Below are 19005 nucleotides of genomic sequence, written 5' to 3'. Positions count from 1 at the left end.
GTAATTTTTGATACTAAAAAAACAACACCAAGTAGAGAACCACAAAATTTGGTGACATCAATTATTTATTTATTTGTTTATTTAAAAATCAAAATTAATTCATGTGGATGCATGAAGTTGTAATCTTTTCCATTCATTTTTCATAGAATTCTGGGCATTGACTCAGTCTAGTATATGAGAATTTTCTGAAGAAAAGCCAGTAGCATTAACAATGAGAATTGCATGAGGGAAGAAACCCACCAAAACAAAACAAAAGCCATTACGTACTGTCTTGAGGATATGCTGTTTCTAGTTCAGTGGGGCCTTACAACAGGCAGAGGATGTATTTTGAGACTTCTCTTAGTTCACTAACCATAGAGCTATTTATAGTAAATCAGGCTGGTGGAACTTCAAGGGGAAAAAAAAAATCTGTATAACCTCCAAAGTGTTTAAATGGATCATTGCTCTATTCATAGCTGTTCAGAAGACAAAGAAAATATCCATCAGCATAATACAAGCCTTGGATTATTTGTCTCAGTTTCAGCAACTAAGCATATTGTTTTTTATTTTTTTTAATGTTCACTGCCACTTACAACATCCTGTAACATTCTGCATTACTCATAAATCCCAAGAACTGTCAGAATGATTCATGAGGGCTCTCTAGATTGAAACCACAATTCTTCAATGTAATGGCAGGGGACTAAGCATGTATAACTAGCAAACCTGCATTCATCACACATGTAGATTCCCCGTATAATGACATAATTAAACTACATAATCATTACATGCAGTGTCACAGTAATGAATGTTGGGTTTTTTTTCTTTATTTTTGCACAATTCAGTAGTTCCTTAACTTTGTCATAAGCACACTGTCTTGTTGAAGACACTGTGCTGTGCCACATGCTTTTCTGTTTCCCAGATGTGATTGCACACCTGGATACGTAGGTGAGCATTGTGATATTGACTTCGATGACTGCCAGGACAACAAATGCAAAAACGGAGCACAGTGCACTGATGCAGTTAATGGGTACACATGCATTTGCCCAGAAGGATACAGGTGAGAAGTCTGCAGACAGTACCAACATGTATGTTTTCTATCAAAGTTGCTTTTATTCCAAAATACTCACTTTGTTGTTGTTGTTTGTATTTAGTGGCTTGTTTTGTGAGTTTTCACCACCAATGGTTCTACCTCGCACCAGCCCTTGTGATAATTATGAATGTCAAAATGGAGCCCAGTGTATCATAAAAGAAAATGAACCAATCTGTCAGTGCTTATCAGGCTACCAGGGTGAGAAATGTGAAAAGCTGATCAGTATAAACTTTGTCAACAAAGAATCCTATCTACAAATCCCTTCAGCTAAGATACGTCCCCAGACTAATATCACTTTACAGGTAAGATTGCTTGTGTTGTAGGTTTAGATTCTGGTCTAGAAAAGGGTATAAATGACTGTCATAAGGCAGAAAATTAGTCAAAGTTGTCATTGGTTCACTTAAGAGCTTTTCACAGCTTGAACTAAAAATCTAGTCACTGGAGTAACTATATTTGTGTTGAAGTAGATGGGCTTACTTATAGGGAGAGAGAATTTTGTCAGGTAGCCTTCAAAGAAGAATATAACAGTGAATGGACTGTGGCAGTAAATTCAGAGGTTCACTCAATAGAGTATTTTAAGTTAATATTTATTTTTAGTTCTTTCTAAATGTTTTTTCTTTCTTTTAACCAGATTGCCACCGATGAAGACAATGGGATCCTGCTCTACAAGGGCGATAAAGACCATATAGCAGTAGAGCTGTACCGGGGTAGAGTGAGGGTCAGCTATGACACAGGATCCTACCCAGCCTCTGCTATTTACAGGTGAACCCAGATGAAGCAAATTGCCAAACGAAACAAAACATATATGAATTCCATGTATCAAAGCCATCCTTTTTTAGTAGATGGTTAAAAGAACTACATGCAAATGAATGGTTTTGATCAGAGGTTTAAAACCTATTGCCAAAAGACATGATTTGGCCTAGAAAAGAACTGTAATGCAGATATGTGACAAAGATAATATGTTATTTAATCCATTAAAACTGAATAAGAATTAACTTTCAGCAGAATATACATTTGTGTGAAGCTCACCTGTGGAAGAGGAGTTTTATCCATGAGGATACTGCCAAATAATTCGCTAGAGTGCAGGGTAAAGTGCAAAGCTACATTGTGTGAGCAGAAATGAAATAGAAATTTCTCTTCTCTTTTGTGTTAGGAAGTCATATAATGTGACTTTTCCCTGGCAAGTGAACAGAAACCTGAAAATTTGATTTTGAAAAAAGGCACTACCCTTCAAAAAGAAATGCTTTTGCTTCCAAAGTCATTAAGGGACAGAACCCACATCTGCTTCTGGAGTGTAACTTTGCAGCTTTTTTTTTTTTAAGCCAAATTTCTCTTGTGTTCTGAAAATTATCACCTGAGTTTCCAGGGAAGCTTTATGTAACTGATGAATAATTTACAGACAGACATTGCAAAAATGAGCAAAAAGATCACAAGCATCATTTCTTGGCCTTCATTGCCTTGTTGTTGTCACAAATAAATTTAGAAGCAAAGGGGAAATGTTAAATTACTTCACCTGGAATCTTCTTTTTGGTCAACTTATACCTTTTATGTTGTAAAATTACATCTAGTTTATATTTATTTGCTGGAGTTTGTAGAGCTGGCTTTGTTCTGCATCCTATTAGGGATATTAGGGATATTATTGAAAATAATCTTTAGAAATTATTGCACTCAAATGGCAATATAAAATCAAAGCTGATAAAGTGGGGAAACAATGCTAAACTTTGTTAGGTAATAACAGCAAAGGAATTGGGATTTTAGTAGAGTAGTAAAAGCATTCCATAGGGAAAAAAATATTCCTATAAAATACAATATAAAATTGTTTAGTAAAAACATAGGTTTTTTACAATAAGCATCCTTAAGTTGCCTTTTTTTTTTTTTTGGTGCAGTATGTATTTCATGAGGTTTCTTTAAATGTGGGAATAGAATGTGTATTTTAATTGCCTAAACTTTCATGAGTTAAAAATAGGACAGTGAAGTATTTCATACAAATTTCAAATTGCACTAAACATTCACTTTCCTCAATGACTACGATTCAAAATGTGAAGAAGACGAAAGAGCATTTAAGTTCACAATATTGAAGAACAATGTGGTTTAAGAACAATTTGATAGCAAGGTAAATAGTTTGCAAACTAAGATGGGAAGTTGCTTACAATGAGAAGGGCAGAAAGGAAACTAGAAAACTGAGAACTTTGTCATTAAGGAAGTGAAGATTCATTAATAATATAGGAAAAAGAATAAGACTAGTCATACTCCACTGAACAGTGATGAGATGCCTGAAACAGATGCCAAAGAACAGTCCACCGAGAGATTCAGTTAGAAGTTCTATAATATAAATGGCAGCCAAGAAACAGTGTGTTGAAAAGGAGTCAAATGGGAGCTGTAAAGCCTACAGAGGTGCTTGCAGTAGCAACAAAACAAAGTTACAAATAGATGAACTAATGGTGATAAATATGGGGAATCAACAATAATAACTGCAGTCTGGCTGTGTAGAGTGAATGAGAGCTGCTGTAGCAATGGGAAGGAGTGGAGAGCGAGCCATCACCCCTAAAGCACTCATCAGTCCCCCCAAGTAACAGAGGAGATGATGGCAATGCCCAGACCAATAAAGAAAATTAATTCATTGGATGTGGTTACTTGGGAAAAGTTGATCCACCTGGGTTTTGTTCTGACTGTACGTCCATTTTTAAGTGTTAAATGTCTTTTACAGAAAAGCCACAGCTACCTTTACCTTCTGTAAGCTAGTTTTCATCATATATTTATTGGAAGTATGGGACTATTTCTTCCAAAAGCATTATTTCTCTACAGAGTTCCAGAAGCTTTAAATCAGTTTTTCTTACAGCTTTTCATTAGGATCTATGCATTCAGCTCTCATTTCTCCAATGGGAAATAGGCTAGAAGTAATGTAAGTGCATTGGCAGGAAATATTGCACAGATAAGCCTTGTGTTTATTTCTTCTTTAATTTAAACCACCCTTCCTGGGGAGGGCTCCTCTTTCTGCCATAAATCTTTACCAGTAAAGCAGTTTAAACTAGAAGCTTTTAATAATCATTCTTAACAGAGACACATTACCTTTACACATTATATTTTACATCTCCCTGGAATGACCTTTTGCTATAAAAATGTGTGTTCTCTGTACTCTCATCCTTTTAAATGCTGTTGTATGAGAGGTTGATAAGCTGTATGATAACATCTGTTTCCTTGGAACAAGAATATTTTAGCAGGGTTTCAATGCTTGAAACCAAGAAGTCAAGAAGTCATATGCATTTTGATTTCTTAACACAATATTTTTTCCTGGATTCATTGAAATGTGTTAAATTAATCCTGGCACTTTTGTTATCACTTGATCACAGCAAACAAACCTCTTAATACCTTGAATAGACTTTATTCTTTAGGAATTGTGAACCCTGACCTTTTTCTTCCCCCCCACAGAACTTTGCAGTCCCCCCTCCTGCCACTCCTGAAAAGTGTTTATTCTGCCCGTGTCTGCTCTGTTGTGCATTTGCACTTTGACATAGGGCTGAGTTTATGTAAAGTGTGCATGCTACTGTGCTGAGCTTTCATCCATATTGAACTGAGCCTGGCTGCATAGTTAGAGCTGGGAATAAATAGCTAAGAAGCTATTTAATATGTCACAGTTGTAAATGACCATGTGAATGCTTCTGACCTGGTCCAGGACAAAAGCAGTTAGGTTAATTAAAACATTGCTAAGGATGTTATAAGGTAATTTGCTTGATTTTTGCCTTGAGATTTAGGAAGCTAATCCCTTTCAGCTATACTACATTCCTAATGAGAAGAGCTGACTGCTCAGTCCATCTCAGACCATCATAGAACTGATTTGTTTAAATAACTTTTCTCAAAGGCTTAAGCTTACTTATTTGATGGTGCTCTGAAGCAAATAAAGGCTCTCATGGGAATGGTTATAATGTCTGGTCTCTAGACTACAGCTCAGTGTCGTAACTTCCATCTAGTCATATATTCAGCTCTTAATTCTCGAGTGGAAAATGGGCTAGAAGTAATATGTGCACAAAGATATATTCAGTCCCAGAACTGAGTAATAATATTTTTCCTCTCTGATTTACTTTGTGTTTGAGTTCTGTTTGAGTAGAGGTGTTATATTGTATTAGCTCTTAAGCATACATGCATGTCCTTGCTTAAAATCTAGTTTTCAGGAGGCTACTCCTGAAGAAGTTCTGTTCTGAAGCTGTATTAACTCTTAAAGAAGAACAAAAAAACATTCTAACCATGCCATCAACTGTTTAATATTAATGTTTATTTTTTCAGTGTGGAAACTATTAATGATGGCAATTTCCACATTGTGGAGCTGCTAGCTGTGGATCAGATTCTGTCTTTATCTATTGATGGAGGAATCCCCAAGATAATTACCAATTTGTCCAAGCAATCCACTCTCAATTTTGATTCCCCACTGTATGTAGGAGGTAAGAGGATCTTGCTGCTTCTTATTAATGGTATCATAGATAATTTACTTTGGTAACATGCATTAAAAAAACACATGGTAAGAGACTCATTCATTGAGAGAACATCTTAAGAGGAAACTTCAGCAGTTAGTCTCAACAGTTTCAATTGTAACAGTCTCTGCGCCAGGGGAGGTTTAGGCTGGAGGTGAGGAGCAAGTTCTTCACAGAGAGAGTGGTTGGCCATTGGAATGTGCTGCCCAGGGAGGTGGTGGAGTCACCATCCCTGGAGGTGTTCAAGAGGGGATTGGACGTGGCACTTGGTGCCATGGTTTAGATAGGCATGAGGTGTAGGGTGACAGGTTGGACTCGATGATCCTTGAGGTCTCTTCCAACCTTCTTGATTCTTGAAATAGCATGTCCTCAAGTTGCACCTGTAGCTTTTATATCACAAAAGGTATTCGATGCCTACTGTAAAATTCTGTAATTTTCTACTGTTACATGGCTTTTTCTTGTACTGAAGAAGCATGTTTATAGCTTTTTTTTTTGTACTTAAGAACTGTGGTTAATGCTGTTTAGCTACCTGAAGATTCACTAATACCTCTTCTGAAAGTGTAGAATGGTTGCATTCTATTTCAGTCATGTTCCACATTTATCTTTCACTGGACAGGTATCTGCAGTTCCTTGTGTTTATGTTCTTCCCATTCAGGCTCCAAGCAGACAAATATTTCCACTGTCACAGAAACTGGGCCAAAACAGAATGAAAACCATTATTAGAAGTACACTATTAGAAAATAAAGATAAAAAGCCCAAACCCATTAAGTTGCTGTTCATCTCTTACTTTTGTGGGTTTTATCTGTTTGTCTATTTATGAACTGTAAAATTCTTGAGACAGTCAGATTTCACTCTTGTAACTTTTTATTACCCATCTTTTTGAGATTCATTCTTTTTTTTTTCTTCTTATCCAACTATATCTAGAATTTTTAAAGAATTTGATCACACATTTCCATCAGTTAAAGACTCAAATTCTCACTAGGATTTTATGCAGTTTTTATCTTTGCCAAAGTCTTAGTTTGACATCTATATCATCATGTAGCTTTCACTTACTCTTATCACCTTTCTGCTAAAATGGCATTTCTGGTAAGAATCACCTCAGCTGGCAGGATGAAATTCAGACTTGACAGCAAGCCCTTGTATGGTGTGCTTGCTCTTTCTCTTTCTCTCTCATTCTCTCCCTCCTCTTTTTTTTTTTAAACAACGTTATTTTTGGATCACAATATTTGGGTTGGTTTGGAAGGGGTAACTGCACTAGGTCACAACCAGGCCTGTGTCTGAACCTTTTCACAGTTATGAGCTTCCTGCATGAAGTCCTATGAACACCTTTTTGCTTGACCCTAGAGACATACAGGTTTGGAGCTAGTTCACATGCAATGCATCCTTGACAGTCAGGGCAATTTCCAAACACTAGATTGCTGCTCGTAGTTGTAAGGTGAATACCTAAGAATAATTAATTATCAAGAAATGTTTAAAAAAAAATTAAACATTGGATAAAACAGTGCAGAAACTTGTACTAATGATTACTCTAAATATTTGCTGCTATTAATTTCCTAGGCATGCCTGTGAAAAATAACATAGCAGCTTTGCGACAGTCTCCAGGCCAGAACGGCACCAGCTTCCATGGTTGCATCCGTAATCTCTATATCAATAGCGAGCTCCAGGACTTCAGAAATGTGCCACTGCAAGTGGGAATCCTGCCAGGCTGTGAGCCTTGTCATAAGAAAGTCTGTGTGCATGGAACATGCCATGCTACCAGCCAGTCTGGCTTTTCCTGTGAGTGCGAAGGAGGATGGACCGGCCCCCTCTGCGATCAACAAACTAATGACCCATGTCTTGGCAATAAGTATGTCCTGCCTCAAGACACAACAGTACTGGAATGTGCTTGTGTCTCTTGTCATGTTTTGTGTTGCTTTGGGGGGGGGGGGGGGGGTTTGTAAGAGTTCACACTTTCTTCAGCAAGAAACAAATATCCTGGGCATGTAAAATAGAGTCCAGATTACAAACTTTCCATAAATGTAATGAGAAGTGTCCCCAGTTTAGGGGAGCACACATCTCAGTGAAGTTCTGCCTAAAGCATAGGAAGTGCTCTTAGGTGCTTCTGTATGGGCTTCCTCTGTAAAGAGTTACACTGATGCTAGTGTTGGTGAGACACTTGGCACAAAAGTAATTTGTGAAGGAGATGCAAATGAAGAGAAAAATAATCTATTTGCTTATTTATGATTTTATACAATGAGGAAATACTATTATCATTCTCTAATGTGCCTTTAAAATTTGATACAATAGTTAAATTTACTATTGTTCTATTTTCACAGTACCCCAGGTTTTAGGAGAAAAATGCATTTCTACCTTTATGGTAAAATTCTGTTTGAGTCTTTGTGTGCTGATTTGACTACAACCTTTAGGTCAGATGTTTTGTGTGTGTTTATAGACATGGTCGTGTACACAAGTGATAGAGCATGGAAGATATGTCTGTATGTGTGCCTGAGAGTGTTGCTATCTATGCATATTCATAAATTCAATTTACTACAGAGACAGATTCAATGTTTTTGTTATGGTCTCCCAGCACAAGAAGATCAGAAACTTCAGAGTTCTGCAGAGTTTATTGGTTGTGGGCAACAAGATATCATTCTGTTTGCCCTTACCACTGTCTGTACTACAGTTTGGCAAACTTTTTTTTTTTTTTATTGTAAAGAAATCCTGTTAACTCTTGAAGGTACTTATTGGGTTTGTTTCAGCAGTATACAGTGCTGTGAGCTTTCAAGAGGAAAAAAACAAAACTTTTGGTTTTTTACTTGGAGTGAGGGAGGGTTTTGTTCTTTAGTTCTTGAGGATTTTAATTCTGTATTTCTTAATTCATCTCAAAGTCCTGTTTACAGAATTTTGTCCATCTAATGCAGTATAACATTCCACTTAATCTGAGGAATGGGCTTGTCACTGTCATCTCTGTATCAATAATGTAGAGGACCTTTCAGAGCTGACTACACTCCATAAAAAAGCTTAAGGATTAGATTGATTCTACCTAAATCTAGGTGCTTGACTAGGAACATGGTGACCCAAGTCTTAAAGTGCTCTAACTGAGCTTATGGTAATTATACATCAAACTGGAGTGCCTGACGTAGGTACCTAAAATTAGATAAAATGAAACTGTGCCCAAGAGTTTGCGCTTAGCTTGATGTTCCTTTCAGTACTGTCTAAAGACGAAATGTAGGGCTTCAAAGAAGAGGTGGAAGCAAAAGTATGAGAGTTGGCATTAGCTAAAATTTAATCATCTTTTAAGTCAAACAGAACTTTAGCAAAGACCTGACACAGCTTTGATATCTAAACCAGCCTGTATAGAATATGTCATGATGTCAGTGTCACCTGAATAATTTCATAGATCGGATGTCCTGAAAGTGGTAGTTTTGTGAATGATGAACAGATCAAACACTGAACATAATGAAAACTAAACAAAAGCTATTTGCCTTATGATAGTGCCTAAGCCTTCAATTTTCAGTTCCTTGATCTAACAGTCTTGCTAGATCAGACTTAAATCACAGGAACGATTTGGAATTTTCAGGGAACATAGCTGCTGCAAAAGTACAGACTCTGATATAACAAGGAAGTTTAGGGTGCTTAAGCTATTAGTAAAGTTTTATATTTGCAGTTTTTAATCCCAAAATGGATATGTGAATGGCAGTGCTGTGCCTTCCATTTAAATGCCCTGTGAAGAGAATGGTTTCCCATATTCTTTTTTTCTCTGAGTTACACCATATTAAAATTAAGAGTACAGATGGAGAATTGTAATGTAGATTTCATTTATGAGTGGAGCTTTTTGATATTTATAAACTGAAACCATTTTAAATACTTAATGCAGGTTTGTCAAAGTTAAAAAATGTTATGCATTCCTTTAAATTCTACCAAATTTCTTACTTTACTGAAGGAGTAGGGTAGAAGGCAAAACCAAAAAAATACAGATTGTTGTCTAAAAAATTTCAGATTGAGATGTTGTTATTAATAGAATTCTTTCCTATGAAATACAATTTTATATGGGGGTTTTTTCATCTTTAAATTGAAGCAAAGGATTTTCTTTTAGATCAAATGGTATTTTTTTTTTTTATCTAAAGCTTTTAATTTATTTATATATTTCTGTAGGTGGCTGCCACAACCTACTAAATATATTGTGGGCTAAGAGATCTTGCAATACAGCAAGGAGAAACATTAGGGAGGGCGACTGTGACCCTGGACACATCAGGATCACATTCCTCCTTGCAGAGGAATCTTCTCCCTGGGAATCAATATGTAGACAGAAAACTTGTGGTGTATCAAGACAAGAGTTAAGGAAAATCACATAATTCTAGGAAGAAAGTTATTCACCCTGTGCTACCAAATGAACAAAAGGGGAGTGATTTTATTCCAAATCATTGGTGACCTTTTTAGATGATGAATTCTCTTAATCCATAGGTTTTTGCCTAGGAGCAAGTAATTAAACATCCTCCTTTTGGGAAACACCACCTCTTTCTCAGGAGAAATAAAACCAGCTAAGTGTTCCCATACTGCTGTACGTCAGCACTTAGCAGATGCAGCTTAGCATGCAACCATTTTTGTCCAGCAACGAGATTTGAGCCTGCCACAAAGGTTTTACCAAAGCTCAACTGAGAGGGTGTAGCCAGTTTAATCACTTGGGTGAGACTTGATAATATGCAGCCTCATCTAGTGTGAGTTTCTGCATGAGTATTAGATGAGTGCTGTTGGCTTTCAGCAAAGACCTGCCTTGTGCATTTTATTACCACGCTGCTGGCAGCTGGCAATGCAGACTAATATATTTGAAGGGGGAACATGCATTCAGATTTGAAATTGCCACTGCTTGGGTCAGAAAAATTTCAACTGGGAAGTGCCTGACCTGTCTTTGTGCTGGGAGCCCCATGCTTCATAAGTGACATTGTGGTTGTCTTTAAATGATGGACCAGAATTTCAGGTGAGTAGCCTTTCTCTCTACTTACATTCTAGTAGATGGCATTCGGGTTTGGTTTTGTTGTGTTCTTCTCAAAAGCACACTGAACATTTAGGCAGATAGGAACTGTTGGTGTTAATAAATGTGGGCTGTAAAAGTCTTCCATAACACATCTACAGTGGCTCTTTTCTGGTGAGATAGAGTTCTCTACTGCAGCTCGTTTTGTGTAAACCTGCATACCAATTATAAAGCACTTCACTGCATCTCACTGAAAAAGTCCATTAGAAACAAAAGCAATTTCTTCTGACTACAGTCCAAAGTATTGTAGTTAATGTTGCTTAGCCTGAACTTTGATGAATAATTTATTTTTATTCTCTTGGGCTTGTTTCCCCTGTAGATGTGTGCATGGTACCTGCTTGCCAATCAATGCATTTTCATACAGTTGTAAATGCCTGCAGGGACATGGGGGAGTCCTCTGTGATGAAGAGGAAATGCTGTTTAACCCCTGCCAGTCCATCAGGTGTAAACATGGCAAATGCAGGCTTTCAGGACTGGGGAAAGCATATTGCGAGTGCAGCAGCGGATACACGGGGGACAGCTGTGATAAAGGTAAAAAAAAAAACAATTTAAAAATCATATGTTGTTGTCTTGGTCTTAGAAAAGAGGGGTTTTAATTAACACATGGACAGCCAAAAACATTACCAACTTTTTTTCCCCCCACAATACACACATTTGTTGTTTTTTGGTGGTTTTTTTGTTTGGTTGGTGGTTGTTTTGGTTTTTTTTTTACCATAAAAATTTATCTCAGTGAGACGAAAAATCAAACTTTTCCCATGAATTTATTTACATTTTGAGGATTTTTTTCATCAAATGTTTTGCTGTGAAAACATTTCTCTTTTTTTGCCTTTCTTCAGAAACACATTTTTCATATATTTAACTATTACCTTTTACCTGCTGTATCTTTCTGTATTGTTTCTCTGCCTTCTGCAACTGAGAAGCCAAATCCAATGATTCTGCTCCTAGTTTTATCACAAACTCTACTTTTGACCTCTCAGCTTCAACTGATTTATCACAGCGAATTATGCAGGTGAGATGGATGAAAACAGGATGACTTTTCCCCCTACCTTTTTCTTTTTCCTTTGTCTATCAAAGCTCTCTCTCTCCCCCTCCTTCCCTTAACCCAGATGGCATTTATTTTGTATTGTGCATAGATGTGAGTAGAATAAAAGACTATGGTTGTAGAACTTTTAACAGATGTCTCATTTTTAGCTGGTTTTATACCTCAGTAATTTATGAAGTTAGTGGAATGTAACTTGTATTAAATAACAGTTTGAATAATATTAAACTCCAGGTCTAATAAATTAAATTGCATGCTCTCTGAGACATTTCCCTATGGTAAATAGAACCAGCTGCAAGCAATGCAGGAACAGAAGATGTGTATTTTTATAAGAGGAAAAGATTTAAGCTTCCAATTTTCTTGTCATTCTAATAGCTTCGTATTTATGGTTTACATATACATAATGTAAGCTTTTGTGAAAATAGAAGAGGTAGGAAACAAAACTCAAACTTCATCAAATTATCTTTGGTAGAACTGCCAGTTTCCAACGTACGAGCTAAGTCACACTTTCAATTACCAACACCACCTGCAATTAGAAAGCACAGCATCTTCCTTAGGAGCGCCAACCACTCCTTGACCTGTGTCTCAACAGCCTGTGTCTTGTTTCACCTGTTGCTTTCTACAGAAGTCTCTTGTGGAGGGGAACGAATCCGAGATTACTACCAAAAGCAGCAAGGGTACGCTGCGTGTCAGACGACCAAGAAGGTATCGAGACTAGAATGTAAAGGAGGCTGCTCCGCCGGGCAGTGCTGTGGGCCGCTGCGGAGCAAGAGGCGGAAATACTCTTTTGAGTGCACTGACGGGTCGTCGTTCGTGGACGAGGTGGAGAAAGTGGTGAAGTGTGGCTGTGCAAATTGTCCCTCCTAAGCCTCCCTTCCTGTCACACTTGTCTTTTGAAAATGTTGTATACTTACTGACCGTGTCGGACTAATTGATGCTTCATAGTGGAAATATTTGAAATATATTGTAAAATACAGAACAGACTTATTTTTATTATGAGAATAAAGACTTTTTCTTCATTTGAGAGAAAAAAAAAAGATTCAAGTGCTTGAACTGAGACTTCTCATAACCAAGAGGAGCTTTGAAGAGGAAAAAAAAAAAAAAAGAGAGAGAGAGACCTGGTAACATTACAACAGAGATGGGAAACTTTAACTGCTTTTAACATGGATTCTTCTTTATAACATGCTGAAGATACACTGACACTATACACATGTGACTTGAAACTTCTAACAGCTCAGAGATGAAACATTGACCAGAACAGGAGGCTTGGTTTTTCACTTTGTGTATTTTGTTATCTTGACAGACCATACCAATCGCTTACGTATGGATGAGGAAGCAATTATGAGTGAAAAAAAGAATCAGGTTATACAGAAATAACAATTGTATGAAATACATTTTATCTTTTGGAATTATTAAGCATCTTGGAGAAGATGGGGTCCCATTAAATGGATGGGAAATGGGAGATATGAGAATATACTATAATCCTGAAAATCTCCTGGTGATGTATACTTTTATGTCAGCATGTTAGCAAAAGAAGCATTAAAAAAAAAAAAAGTGTTTATCTGCCCTTTTCCAGTATTAATTTTTTGTAATATAAATGTTTGGGGGATGATAAAAATAGATTATTGATGGATAAATTAGTAATAATATGGATTTCTGTTTCTATGAGTTCTAAACAACTCTATACAGTATTCGGTTTCATTGAGAAATATTTATTGTATCAAAGTACATTGTACTTAACCCTTTTAGGCCATCCCTTTTACTGTTTTTCAATGCTTTAATATATATTAATTTATATTTGTCCCAGTATTTTTGTAATTTTTTTTAAAGGACTTAAAAATCAGGATCTTTTGCAATAGAACTAACGTAGCATGTCGTCTTGGGGTAAATGTTTTTAGTCTGTTTTTCCCTCTCCTTCCCCTTCTCTTTTTCTTTTCCTTAGAATCTGACCACTTGGTGTCACTGAATCTGAAAGTGATGACAATCTGCAGTTTTCACATACAGCAGATATTCAGGACACCTTCCAAGAACCTGTAATGTATGACAGAAATTCTTTACACTAGGTAGAAATTGTAAAGAAGTTGATTTTTCCCTATATACAATACTTACAGAAAATAAGATGGCGTGTAGGAAATGACATTAGAAGGTAGATCGTCATAAATTAATATTCCCATGGAGCTCTTTCCCTTTTTTTACAAAAGAGGCAAAAAAAAAAAAAAACAGGCTGTCCTATCAAGAGCTGTGACTTTCCCCAAATAATAAAACTACTTTACTGCCCTAACGTTCCCCATGTTAACATGTTGCTGCTAAATTATAATGTAGAATTGGTAATCAATAGTGGGTTGTGTTCTTCTTTCAGTAAAACCCAGGGTGCCCTGTAAAAATGCAGATGGTTTTCAATTTTATCTTATTATTTTTTTTACAGAAAAGTTAGATGTACATGTGTAATGCAGTGTGCTTTGTCTTATTTGGACTGATATCAGTAATGCTACTGATGTTTGTAAATTAAACAGATATTTACTTCATTAACAGCTTTTATTTGTATTCTTCTGAGAAGTTTAAATTGTCTAACAGCCTTTAACTAAACATCTGTAGTTGCAAAGAATGTTTGGTAAAAACAAAACAAAAACCCCACCCAGAATAAAATCCAACCCTAGATGTAGCATATTCACTGCTGAAAACCTGAGGAATGAATTAATTTGGAATTGTCACACCTGCAGGCAGTGACATCCAAAAGTGTCACTCTGTTACAAACACAGCTGAACTCATAGCAGGATTAACAACAGTCATGAATAAAGTGCACTTCATCAAAAGAGAAATTCAGGCTATCCAACTATTTCAGTGGTTATACAGATGGCAACTTGACAGTGGTTTTAGCAGGCAATTTGATTCTTCAGAGGGACTCATTTTCAGTAATCTTGGACTAAGTATTTTAAATTCAAGCAATTGGATGGGATGGTCCTTAAACCAGGGTTCTCTTCTGTGATGTAGCTTTTGCAGATAATTCTGCTATATAAATACAGGATCTGCTTAGCCTACTTTAGAATTTGCCTAAATATCCAGTGGAACAGCCTTTGGCATGAGGCCTTCCTTGCAGTTTCTATGACTTCTAAATAATACTTTGAGGACAAAAGAAACCATTTGTGCATAGCAGTATTTATGTAGCATTCTTGGAGAAGCGTGTGTACAACCAAAATCTCTGTACCAAGGGTCTGGAGTTGGACTGCTTTCTGCCCTCATACTGACAGAGAAAAAGGAACTTTGCACTGGTATTCAAGAAATGCTAGCAGCTACTGGTGATCCTTAGGCCATCAAGACAGAGACATTTTTTGGTCTCTAAGCAGAACCAAACAAAAACCTATGAATGAAGCAAACAAAAACCAAACCAAAACAACCAACCCCTCTGGACCAAATATAAGGCACCTACAACAAAAAGTGACTCAGCTGACCTGAGAGCGCTGAGCAGCCCTGTGTTCTCACCACTGAACCTCCTTAGCATCAACAAGGTGTGCCACTGTGCAGGACAAAAGATAGCTTTCTCAGCAGGATGGATTACCTTGACACCTTTCTCATGCCTAAATCAAGTTTCTTGTAGTACTACTATAACAGGCTGCCTTGGACCTGTATGCTCCAAAATGGCAGTGAGGATCTGAGGGAGCTGTAGCTTTTAGTCACAGCTAATCCATCGGAGAATTTAGTTCAGTGCAGAACACTCCAGACACACAGGTCTTCATCCAAACCATAAATTATGCAGCTTTTAAGACAGTGCTCAGGGATTAGTTTCCTCTCCTAGGGTCTGCTGCCTGCTATAGGAACCACTCTCATGCAGTCTGCTTTTAATGTGTTGAATAAAATGCATAAGCAGCACTGTATGAAGGATATGACTCAGTACAAATGAACAAGTTCCTCAATTTGAGTTAACATTGAGTACAATTCAAATTCTTTGGTTTTTTTTTCATTAAAAATGAAGAAAACTGCAAATTGCAGATTCCATCATTTTCTGCCAGCATTCTTTTAAGCTTTAAAAGAGAAAGCACATGGATACTGCTTAATTTGTGCTGGCTTATGCATAGCTCCTACTGTCATCACAGAGAGGATAAAGGTATGAAAGAGCATGGAAAAAAAAAGACCATTCTTCTTGAATGAAACAGTATCAAAAGTCATTGCTTTTTTGTTTAGCATGAAAGACAGTTCAGAACTTAGAACCAGATTCTGCAGCCTGTATTAAAGTTTCTGGGAGAGATGGATATATGTGAGTGATATAGAAATACTGATTTAAGCAAACCAACGATGGGCTCTGAATAAGAGTTGGGAGACTTTATTTTCTGAGCTCTACTGAAATAACTTTATCTTGTATTTAGAATACATTTATTGCTGTGTGGGGGTACCATGAAACTTAAGTGTTACAGGAATTGCTGCAATGTGATGATGCTCTAAGTGCCATGGTCAGTATATTATTTATGTGATGTTAAAAAGGCAGATGCCTGGAAACTCCAAAATGCAAAGTTCTTGTTGAGAACAACAAATCTGGCAGACCTGATGATCCACAGAATACTTGCAGAGACAGCAGCAAGGCAACAGAGGAAAAAAATGGATGTCACCATGTTAGTTTTGATAAGTAATGATGAAGAGATGAGGGGGAAGAGTGGTATGCTTTGGAAAGGAGCTTGTTGTTGAGAAGAAGATGCCCAGAAGTTTTGAAAAGTGTCAAGAATGTTGGAGGCTGTTTGCATGGAAGCTCTGGGTTTTAAGAGCTTTATCTGCACTTGCTTGAATCCTATGTATTTAAAAGAAACCTCTACAGTTCTGAAAAATGCATACTTGATCTTTCTGTCTTGAGTTATTAACGGTATTGTTTGAGGGAAGGTTTCTCTTTTCAAAGAAGTTCAAAATTCCATTTTTTGGTTCCTTTCCCTCTCCTGTAGAAATGAGTGTTATTCCACAGTAGCTCATTAGGCATGCAAGTGTCTGTGCTTCAGCTACCCCACCTTACAGAGATGGAGAGCCTGGCACTGAATTTCACTTCCCATAAAGTGCAGTTCCCCAGCTGAGCCATTCAAGATTCTTGGCTTTTAGAAGAAATATTTATACACTGAGCTGGTATCTTCAATCTATTTAAAATTCCTGGAGTGGAAATCAGAGAATTGTTGGTAGTTGTGGCTATCTAGGGGCTGTCAGGAGTAAAGTAAAAGTGAAGTGTTTTCCTGCATGCCTGGAGTGCCTGGCTCATCCTGGAGAGCCTACCGTTTTACTGTGTTCTTTATGCATTGTGTGCCTGGGAGAGCAGGAAGTTGTCCTGCTCATCCTTTCAGAAAGTCTGAGAACAGAGGGATTTTGTGTCCTTTTGCGAATAAATTGTCTAGGCTGGAAATCATAGGCCTCCCTGGCCTCCAGCCAGGTTAAACTGTATGTATACCTTAACATCAACCATCATCTTGGACACCAACAGCTCTTGATGCTAAAAAAGTGAATAAATCTTGATCTCGGTTTAATAAAACACAGATGGGAAAAGCAAACCAAGCAGAGAGTTAACAGCTCTATTCACTAGTCTCCTGGGCTCCATGTGATTCAATCAGAGTCAGAGGGTATGTTCCTGCTGCTGCTGTTCTGGCCAGTGTCCGTAGGGGTGATGGCCAGCAAAGGAGAAGTATTCTGTCAGTGCTGCATGTCATCTGTCAAGCTGAGAAAAACCAGTCAGCTCACTGAACAGCAAGAGTTCTGGCTGTCCACAGCACCAGCAAATATGCTCCAGCTCTATAGCATGACACCCATCTTGCAGGAATTTCACTCAGCCATGGGAACAGACTTTAAAACTGCCTCCCAGATCACAGCTTGATTTCAAAACGTTGATCTCGGTAATGCTTTCTGGTCTTTACAACTCCATCCTTTTATTTCATTCCAGTTCAGAGGTAAACTTCTTTAGTTCTAAACACCAAGCCTCAGTAATCTCAAGCGCTGCCCTATACTACATACAGGAGATTAAGTCTTGCTTTTTGTTCCTTTTTTTAGGTATTTGCTAATGTTTGTAGAGGGATCAGAAGACCTGCCTTAAAGAAGTAAAGAAGAGACAGGTTACACATCCAGCTACAGCAATCAGACATTTTCATGTCCTTTATAATATAGAAAATGTTACTTTACCTCCTGTGGAACAGTCTGGCGTCTATAGATTGATATGAACTTACATATTTTATAGCTTTATAGGCTTGGGTTTGTGTGCTAGAATTACCTTTCCCCCTTTTTTTCATTCCTTTTAGGACACTTTCCATATCACAAGAGACAAGTAAAGACAGAATTAATGTGCCTGGGTTGCTTACTCTGTCATTGAAGTTCCTTTAAAAGATTCAGTAGCCTTGTTTCAGGACATTTTTTTTCTATCTCATAGTTGTTCACATTCTAGTTTTCAGTCTGTTGTTTCTGTATGAAACTTTTATTTAATTTCCAGGACAGATTTAACCCTTCTAAAGAGAAGGAAAGGATACTTTTTTTTTTTTCTCCTGCAGCTGTGCCTAAAATCTCTCACAGCAGATCTTTAGAAGTATGTTTTCTTTCAAACTCCTCTGAGAATAGGCTAACTTGAGCTGTTTTTTCTGCAAACTTGGTTTTTTGCTTCTGATTAGCTTTATTTATTTAATCACATTTCTGTGTTTCTGCTATGGTAACAGCAATAAGAGCGGTACCAGCTGACCTGTGCTTTAGAAGTTGCTTGCTGTTTTGAAATGGCAACTTTAAAGAGTTTGAAGCTTGCCTGTTCTCTCTCCTTTTTTTTTTTTTTTTTTCATTTTTCTTTTTTTCTGGAGAGAATTGGGTCTCCTTTCTGTCCCTTCCCTGTCAGGTAACATCTGTAAATAAAAATGACCAGAGAAGACACACAGATCTACCAAAAAAAAAAAAAAACAACCTAAAAAATTGTTTCTAAACTCTCAGAAAAATCAGAAATTATTATTCATTAGTTTTTACTTTCTGTTTTTGTTGAACAAACTGTTACATGATTAATGAAAAAAGCTATTAAGCAGCCTCCAAGTACACCCCTAGAAATAATGAATGCAGTGTGTCCAGGGCTACAGAAGGAAGAAAAAGGGACTTTATAGCTAATCCGAGTACACCTTTTGTGGAGAGGAAGGTTGGACATCTTTCTGTGGTTGTCCACAGTAAGACCATATGGCATTGCAAAGACCCCACTGTAGAAAACGGTTAACTATTACCCTAAATTAAAAAAAAAAAAAAAGAAACAAACTTAAACTTTGCAAAGCAGATAAATATTAGAAACAAACTGTTTGTTAAGTCCCACTTGATCAAAACAGCATTCATCATCCATTATCACAAACCACAGACCAGCTTTTGGCATTCACCCCTTCCCTCCAGCTCCAGACACGCCAGATACTGCTTGCATCCCCCATTGCTTCCCACCCACTGCTCCAGA

The 19005-nt window shown here is 37.3% G+C and overlaps 1 protein-coding gene across 3 annotated transcripts in view; it reads left to right on the top strand.

Annotated features, from left to right (window-relative positions):
* Positions 1-12452, top strand: part of SLIT2 (slit guidance ligand 2) — a 199614-nt gene extending 187162 nt beyond the window's left edge. For all 3 annotated transcript variants that reach the window (XM_054391585.1, XM_054391584.1, XM_054391586.1), the window contains 7 exons: positions 899-1036; positions 1131-1371; positions 1701-1831; positions 5351-5505; positions 7093-7381; positions 10866-11077; positions 12211-12452. In XM_054391585.1, coding sequence (XP_054247560.1) covers positions 899-1036; positions 1131-1371; positions 1701-1831; positions 5351-5505; positions 7093-7381; positions 10866-11077; positions 12211-12452 — 1408 coding nt within the window. The remainder of the gene's footprint in view (positions 1-898; positions 1037-1130; positions 1372-1700; positions 1832-5350; positions 5506-7092; positions 7382-10865; positions 11078-12210) is intronic.
* The last annotated feature ends 6553 nt before the right edge of the window (positions 12453-19005 follow it).

Source organism: Indicator indicator, chromosome 23 (assembly GCF_027791375.1).
Source record: "Indicator indicator isolate 239-I01 chromosome 23, UM_Iind_1.1, whole genome shotgun sequence".
Taxonomy (NCBI): Eukaryota; Metazoa; Chordata; class Aves; order Piciformes; family Indicatoridae; genus Indicator; species Indicator indicator.
Note: the sequence above shows the minus strand (reverse complement) of the source record. Positions and strands in the feature narration are given on the sequence as shown.